We start from the raw sequence: 9,061 nt of genomic DNA, 5'->3' as shown, positions 1-9,061 counted from the left end.
CAGACTATGCTGATGCTAGATTTTAGACTACCATTTTATTGGAGACCTCCAGATATGGCCGAAACTGAATGAAACTCTGGAACCGATGGTTGTTATATTACTGCAAACCTCAATCCTTCAAAAATTGGAAGTTTAAGCAATGCACAGCCAACTAGAGGAACTAAGGCTCTTGATTTCAGGCTCACTATTGGGAAATGCTAATACTAATACAACCTGGTCATCGACCATAAGAGTTCCACATGAGAAGTAAGAAGTCCCATTTTCAAGAAGCAAAGTTCCAGAACAGAAGTTAACCGAGCATCCGGCAACATTCAGGTTTGCATTACAGAACCTTGACTTCTCAGATTAGGAAAATGGGAAAATAAAAATCTACAAAGAGTACATGCTCTTCACATCACCTGGCTGCATCTCTTGCACTCAAAGAAGAATGATAACTGGTACTCCTCTGCTTGCGATATGAAGTATAGACATCATCATATTGGCTCACTTCATTAGGATTTGCAGAAGCCCCAAGTCCCAACCGGCCTGAGCTGCTTGATCCTGGTTTGTGACCCACACTCCCATCTGCATTTCCAGTCTCTGGGTCCACCTGCAAGTTAGGAGGTGGAGGAATGCAAGCCCCTCCCTTGCGAACAGGAGGCTCACATTCATATTCATCATCTTCATCATTTGACACAGATGGTCGCACTGGTCCTTCTGATGGGTTTACCTCGCCAATTTCCTTGAAGAATTTTGAGACTCTGTCAAGAATCTCTGACTGGGGCACAGTGGATAGCGGAATCACAGTGGGTATGTCTAGCGGGCTCATGGGAGAGTACGGAACGCCACTGCCAATCTGCATCTTTCTAACCATGCCAGGAATGAGTCCAGGAGGAAAAAGTGGATATGGTGGAGGGGTTTGGTCAGTTATGGTGGCTGCAGAATTGGGTCGCAAGTGAGGCATTGGTGGTTGGACAACCATAAGGGCATTTGCTTGGATTGGTACAGACCCTGAAAAGGAATTCGGAGCAGCATGTGTGTAAATGCCAGCCGGTAACTGGTTTGTTAGGCACGGCTGAGTCAGAGGTGGTATAAATTGGGATGGTGGGAGGGCTAATGCAGAAGGCAGTTGTTTCTCCATCTCCAGTTGATCTAGGGAACCTGGTGAAGATTTCTGCTTATCCAGATGCCATTGTTGAGGTGTATGTTGTAATCCTGTAGCATTATGATAAAATAAAATGTTAAGCACCATAAAACTCCTCGGAGTCAACTTAAATACACTTACTACAAGAAAAAATCAAGAGCAAACATTACAGATATTTGTGCTTCAGCAGGTCTACAGGGCTCAAAACATTTCACAGGTCTACAGGACACATAAGTATGATAAAGTGTGCAAGGCTATGAGACAGTGTCATGATTGGCTAAAAATTAAAATCCTCTATAAACCATTATAATTATTTTGCATGTTATACGTAAGATCATCAAAAAGAAGTCAAGATTTGTATGACCACTGGATGATTACCCCTTGGCACATGCCAATAGGACTTTTGGTCTTCTGGCTGGCACCTCTCTCTTCAGCGCTTGTGCTGGGGATAGAATCTGAGCTAGAGAATGCATATTCCCAGATGATGATGATAACCAGGTTTACCACTTGGCACAAATTATGCCCTTGATATAAGTTAAAATACCTGTATAAAAGGGTACATCAACTCATTCATAAACAAAAAGTTCAAGCAAAGAGTAGGGAAGCCTGCAACTGTTTTAACTAATAGCTTTTCTGAACTTCGGTGAGAGTCCAAGTCATGCCTTAGAATCTGAGGCAAAGGAGAGTACTCCAGGTCCACGAAGGTCATTCGACAGAACTAACAAATGCAGCAGGGTGTTGAAGCTCGAAGCTACATATACACCACAAATGATACATGGAACTTGAAAAAATAAAATGCTTTTGCACTTTGCTTGTCATCAGGTCTATTTTGATTTTGCTTGGTATATGAAAACCTCACACAAGCCACCTCCCTTTAATTGTGTACTTCCCCTCATATGCCTCGCCTATACATGCTGCAAAAACATGATTTTGCATGAAAAATTTGAGGTTGAAAGACCATAGTCTTCTAAGTAATTATTGCTAATGGAGGAACTTGATGGGGAATCAATTCCGGAGGTCGTCCATCAAAAAGTTAGCAAATTAACAAGTGAAGAGCCTCACGAAAATGGTCATAAATGAAAGTTCCGGGAACCCACAAGAATGCTCAAGCTTTGTTTCATTCCAGGGTTGATTAAGTCAAAGAAACTTAAAATTTTCTGAAAAGCTCACAGATGTTTTGCATGCAGAAACATGTTGAGCATGCACAGGGGTGTGTTCTGTCTGTGCAAGTCAGAAAGAGAGAGAGAGAGAGAGAGAGAGAGAGAGAGTGGGACCTGAGGGATCTGAAGCTTCTCTCTGTGTTGTTGAACGCAAAGGTGCTCCTCCTGTCATCTCATTTTCAAGGCTAGAAATAGTTTCCTGGTCATAAACTTCCTTTGAAGCCCAGAATTGTAGAATTTTCTCCAAGCGTGACTGGTTAGAATCTCTGTCATGCGGATTATTGTAAATCCTTGCAAGCATAGATCCCAGGACAGGTTTAAATGCCAGAGCCTCATTATCAAGATCTTGAGGATTCACCCGCCGCTTCAAGCTTGAACAATATGGCTGATGTCAAGACAACTTCAGGCAAGAATAAAATTGGCATTGGGAGGCAAACAAAATGAAAAGGACACCTTTGATGCAGTTAATCGGGAGGTAAGACAGTTCGGGCACGTTAAACTGAGAAGCACATTATAAATTGAAAACTCTCCGTGCAAGGGAGGAAATGAACAGTAAAAAATTAATAAATCCCCATTGTGCAAAACTCCAGAGTAATATTATTTCAATTATCAAGAGTCAAAACATAAGATGGACAGAAAACTATGCATGTAAGAATTGCTAATATTGGAATTTGAACAATAAGTGGCCAATAAGGCTGATTGGAGAAAACTGTGGTTATCCCCGCAGATAACTATGTGAACATGTTGCAAGAAGTAGCCAATTACATCATGCAGAGTCTACAATTGCTGTTAGCTAGCTCAAAATTGTTCTATGAACAATAAGGCTGTGCTAATCACTAATTATAAGTAGAAATTTAGTAGAAACAGCACTGGGGATAACCATACCAGTACGCATATAGACTATCCAGCAAATTGCAACAGCCATTGCAAATCAGTCTAGGAGAAGCACCAGAAAGTACCTACCATAGTTAACATTATGAAACACCATATATAGCGCCTCTATTTCTTCACTTCTACACCTCTGCAAAAAATTCTTAAACATTTTTATATGTTCTCAGGCTGATTCCCATGCATGCAAATGGATCTAGTAGCCAACTGTAATAAGTGATGTCTTCTAGGACAGGGTCACTACCTGTCCTTGAGGGTTCGTACCGAACCAAACCGGTGCGAAACCGGCACAATCTGGCCAGTATTTTCAAAGAATGCTGTGAACTGCTCTAAACCGGGAGGTTCGGAGTGGAACAAAAGCAGTTCTCACCAGTTCAGCACCCCCCCCCCACACACACACACACTTTCTTTCCAAAAAGCTTGAATTTATAGTCTACCAAACCGGTATAAACCGCCCAATTCACTCACTACTGAACCAGTAGCTGACCGATATAGGTCCCGGTACTAGTTCGCTAACCTTGGTTCAAACCCTGGTAATAGCATCATTAGAGTATCTCAAAAGAGAAAAGGAATACCTATTGAACCTAGAAAATTAGTTGAGAACCCTACAGACCTAACATAAAAGATTTGGAGCCAAGAACAAGTCATCTACTTTGAATTCTGAATGAGATTAATTAAAGAAAATCTGCAACAAATAATAGTTCATCCACCACCTTAAGAAGCAGCATATGTGGCCACATATATAGATGCCTATCTTCTAACTGCACTAGATTCCCTATGGGTAAGCAGCTAAGCTGTAAATGGGCCAAATAGGCAGCCCACTTAGCACCATGCAGGTATATATTTGGCCTTGCTTAGCATTATGCGGCCATATATGTGGCAACTCTTATGCAAGCCTATGCAAGCACTATGGGTTCAGTCGATTGCTGGCTAGATGCAGGTAACAGCAAATTAAAGCAAATGTCAAATATCATAATTTTGGACAATATAATGTTAATCTGTAAGAATTAAAGCTAATAGCAAATGGAAATCCAAGAAGACCTACATGTCAAGAAACATAAAATTCTACTTTACACATATCCAGCTACACAATAACAGCACAAAGAAAAGGAAAAAGAGAGAAAAGGACCTGTCAAAAAGAATATCATTGGCCAGGAAAATGATGTGCAGCTGCCTCTCTGAATCATCCAGAGCAAAAATTCTATCTCTAAGGGCATCAGCCAGAGCTGGTGCAAATGGTGATCTCTGCATAAACCACATCTTCGCTCCCTTGATTGATTCCTTGGTACCAGTAATATTACTCAGCACACTGTTAAGCTCAGCTGCAACATCAGATGCAAGTGGTCCTAATAGGCCCTTGAATGATCTTGTTAAGGGCTCATAATCAGCTCGAGCTTGGCCCATGAAAGGTTGGGAGTGTAGTGATGGTTGATGCTGATCATAATAGGGTGGATAAGGCTGGTGCAATTGAGGTGTTCCTATCACAGAACCTGGAGTACCACCAGCTCCCATGGGAGGAGGGTTTAGGGGAGATGGATTCAACATGGGATTATGAGATGAAGGCATCATAGGCATAGATGAGGAAGGAAAGGGAGGACTGAAGGCTGAACCAGGCAGCCGTGTGGATAGCCATTGTTTGTATCTATAGTAATTGTGACCCTCACCACCAAAGAGGAAACTGTAACCAGGGTTATCATGCTGCTTCTCACGGATCATTGCTTCAAATTCAGGGCCATTCTTGGCAGCATATTCCACTAATTTATCAATTCGTTTTTGGAGCTCAGGATCAGAAGGAGGTGCAACTGGGGGAGGGGCTGAATCAAATGGGGGCATGTGAGGGGACGGGGGCATGAGATGAGGGGATGGATGAGGTACAAAGGCCGGAGGTGGTTGTTGCTGTTGTTGAAGATGAAGAAGAGAATGGTGATGGTGAGGATATAGCGGCTGCTGCGGAGGCACATGGCAATGGTAGGGAGGAATTTGTTGAAGTGAGGGATGAGGAGGCAGGAAAGGCGGTGCATGTACTTGGTGAGGGAATTGTTGAGGTTGTGGGTGGAAACCAAACTGCTGTTGTTGTTGCTGAGCAAAGGCCATTGCTGCTGAATATTCATGAGTTTGCCGATCCATCAATGTGAATGGCTAGCCAACAGTATGGGGCGTATATGGCATTCAAAAGCTAATAATATCTGAACAATCGTATTGACTCATTCTATAAATTGCAGACCTGTTTTTAGAAACATAGTAATTGGAAAAAAGAAAGTAAGATTTACGTCAGAAAGTAAATCATAGAAGTACGAAAAAAGCATGAAGACAATTGATATTCAATTCCATTATATTAATATCTCACCTGTATAATAACAGTATAAAAAAGATCACCTTTTATTACCAACAAAATTCATGGGACCATATTTCCAGCATATAACATATCAAAGAATAACACCCACACGAAATTTAATCTTACAGGTAAAACTAAAGATGCATATGGGCAAGGGAATAAATTGTATTTCATATACCTTGTACAAGGTAAGCCCCTGTTAAAAATAAAGAGGAGATTTTCATTTTAGAGAGCCAAACAAAATGGGAGACGAGGGATAACAACCACAAGCATGAGAGAGCAAAGGAAGAGCATTCCAATGGCCATCATAATTATGCAGAAGCTATTGAGAGAATAATTAGCACTCTAAGTTACTTTAAGCCTTGATTCTGAACTTATCTGAAGCTTCTTGTTTTTCTGCTCCAGCCACAGCAACCAACAATATCATGCAGTGTTATTCATAATTCTTATCTGATCATAGGGCAGATACTTACACAAGAAAAGATCAAGAATTTATAACGCCAATCAAAAGGGCATTTTTTTGTTCAAAAACAAAACCCTAACAAAAAGATGTTTTGCAAGTCACCATAAGTTCCTTTTCAAAAATAAGCAAAGTTGCTGATTAAGAACTCACTCTAGCAGCCATGCTATCTGATTTAAAAAAAGAAAAGATAAGAAAAGCTCATGGTGAAATTTACTTCTGAAAAGCAATATCAAGAATAAAACAACATCAAATATAAGAAGCTTGATTAAAATGAAGCAATCGCTAAAACGAAAAAATTTGAACAGAAAACAGAAACCTTATTTAGGGATAAATCCCACTATGTAGACGACTAAATGAAGAAGGCTCATGATAAAACCCCAAGCGACTAACATAGGAATCGCACAGCGGCTAATTTCCAGCTGCTAGGGTTTAGAGGACTGGGGTTACGGATTTGACTTTACATTATATTGGGATCGAGAACAAGAAGAGCAGCGCAGAAGAGGGAATAGCCAAGGCAACAAAGTATTACCAGTGATCCAGCGAACAGAAAGGCGGTCCGTTCCAGAAGGCGGTGTGGCGGGGCTCACCGGCCGGCGCGCGGCGGTGAGACGAGACAGGGAGAGGAGATCAAGCGGGCGAGATGGTGAGTGAGGGACATGTGGAGGAAAAAGATTATGAACAAAAAAGGTGACCAAGGGGCCTGACTCGAATGAACTTGGTCAGGAGTCTGGACATGGCAACGTGGTTCCCGTCAGGTATGGGCAACCCGCTTGGGATCTTCCAGCCTGAGAAGCCAGAATACTTATACACCGAAAAAGAAAAAAGCCAGAATACTTGATCCAAATTAATCTTATGAGAATTTGATGTCATGAGAAGTACTGAGATGGATAAAAAAATAATTATTTAACCAGTTTCCATTTTATTAACCAATTGTAGTCCCATAAAAAAGTAAAAACTAAATTACCCAAAAATTTCTGTATTTAAATATTTTTTTTAATTTTAGCATATTGTTTCGGGTTCTGTAATTGGATATAGGTACTTTATTAAGTATTGCAATATTGGCCTACTGCCAGCCGATGTCCAAATATGCCGTTGAGGTGCCCCATCGAAATGACATGAAAATTTTGAAAATGACTTAGAAAATAACAACAAGGAGATAAAAATAATATGGAATAAACCAAATGGATCTATCATATATCTTGTTTACTAGTTATGGAAGTTTAAAATACATATATAGGATCTCCAATCACCAATGGTTTTATTTCTAAGAGATGGTGATCGAGAAACACCAGAAAATGATGCCGCATGGTAGAGAGGATGGTGACCAAAGAGGACAACACCATCTCCATCTTCTTCTCTCTCTATGCGTGCGGGTGGGTGGGTGCATGTATGTCTATATCTATCTTCGTGAAGAGAGAGAAGAGGGTGTAGATAGAGTCAAAGAGAAGGGTGGGGCCGAGGGAGAAGGAGACGGCAAAGGATTTGGAGGAAAGGGAGAGGCAGAGTGGAGGAGAGGAGTTTAGGTAGGAGAAAGATAGCTGACAAAGGCTTTTGATTTCCAATTTAACTTTGTTTGTTCTACATCATTTTCATCTTGTTGTTATTATTTTCCACATCATTTTTGAAATTTTCATGCCACTTCTACGGGCACACCTTAACAGCAAAATCAGTTATTGGTTAACAACTTGAGGTGACACTAAACTTAAATAGATAAATCTTAAATAGCAAATAATATAGCAAAACAAATTTTAAGAAAATATAAATGAACAAAAAATAATCATGCAAATATCTGTTTATCAACATAAAAACAAAAAGTCTGAATCCCAAATACCTTGTAAAATAGATGTGCTCTAGTCCCAAGAAATCGAGATAAAACTCAGCCAATTTTAACCCACTTCAATTTTTGACAAAAAAAAATCATATTAAACTTATATATTACTTGCATTGTTATCATTGCATGCCTAATAATTTGGGTGGTTGGCTATTTTACAATGATTTTGGTGGGACCTGCATAGGAGTGAAAATAGGTCGAGTTGAATCGTGATTCGATCCGATTAAATTTGATTCGATCTATTTTAATAGATTCATGGAGCTGGGTTGGGTTCTAAAATTAGACCCGTTTTATTTTGGCGGCCGAGTTTAGATTTTTTAAATTTTAGCCTAAGCCTATCCGATCCGATCTATTTGAAATTTAGATAATTTTAAATTTCTAACCCTACGACCGATTCGATTTGAACCTATAAAATAATTTGAACTTGCAGGCCGCAGGGGCGCAAGCCAAGTCTTAAGGCGTGGCTCATTTCTGATTTAACTTTTAACTCTTAACTTAAAGCCTGGATCAGTCTGTGATGCACCGACTTAACATAAGTATCCAACCCACATGATTTTGCCATCTTAAAATCCGGTACACGGAAGTGGATCTATGGTGGGGAAATAACATACTTGGAGATGGAGACACTACTTCCCATATATGGTGATGGTTCGGCCAGATTTGGAAAATATGAATTGTTCATCCAAATTAAAATATATATATGCATATATATATATATATATATATATATATATATATATATTCGTAAAAAATGTTCATCTTTGCCCTCTATGGAAAAGGGAATGTGTTAAGTGAGGGAGTGCAATGCTATTAAAGACAGGGTAATCGTAGCATTGTTACCCAAAAAAAAAAAATCATCGAAACCTATAGGAAGGGAGGAGGGAAGAAAGGATACGGATGGAGTTGCTACTTTAAATATGTCTATATATTGTTACCAAAAAAAATGTGTCTACATATCAATTTTTTGAAATGCATTTTTTTTTGAAGAAATCATATAAACAATAAGCGGCTAACTCTCTCGCATGTGTCAAAGCAGCTTTGTAGTTTATAGAGCCCAATAAGAGAAAACCGTTTGAAGAGGAAAGAGTGTTTTGGCCATTCCACCGGCTAAAAGACAAAAATATGAAGACAATAGGGCAAGGGTTGAATGGGGCATTGTGAGGAAGCAAAGGGAAAAGAGGTGGACAAATCAAGACACCGTTTCTCAAGGAGAGCCAATTCTCATCTCGCACCCCCTCCCTTCCTCTCTCCCCTCATCTCG

At 40.0% G+C, this 9,061-nt stretch overlaps 1 protein-coding gene across 1 annotated transcript; it reads right to left on the bottom strand.

Annotated features, from left to right (window-relative positions):
* Positions 1-152: 152 nt before the first annotated feature.
* Positions 153-6,748, bottom strand: LOC103715488 (calcium homeostasis endoplasmic reticulum protein-like). The gene is made up of 4 exons (XM_008803125.4): positions 6,499-6,748; positions 4,301-5,395; positions 2,398-2,654; positions 153-1,194 (listed from the first exon to the last, which is right to left on the bottom strand). The coding sequence occupies exons 2-4, from the start codon at positions 5,296-5,298 to the stop codon at positions 395-397; spliced, it is 2,055 nt and encodes a 684-aa protein (XP_008801347.1). The 5' UTR covers positions 5,299-5,395; positions 6,499-6,748; the 3' UTR covers positions 153-394.
* Between the last annotated feature and the right edge of the window lie 2,313 nt (positions 6,749-9,061).

This window comes from Phoenix dactylifera, unplaced genomic scaffold (assembly GCF_009389715.1).
Source record: "Phoenix dactylifera cultivar Barhee BC4 unplaced genomic scaffold, palm_55x_up_171113_PBpolish2nd_filt_p 000100F, whole genome shotgun sequence".
NCBI lineage: Eukaryota > Viridiplantae > Streptophyta > Magnoliopsida > Arecales > Arecaceae > Phoenix > Phoenix dactylifera.
The sequence above is the reverse complement of the archived record's forward strand: the minus strand, read 5'-3'. Positions and strand labels throughout refer to the sequence as shown.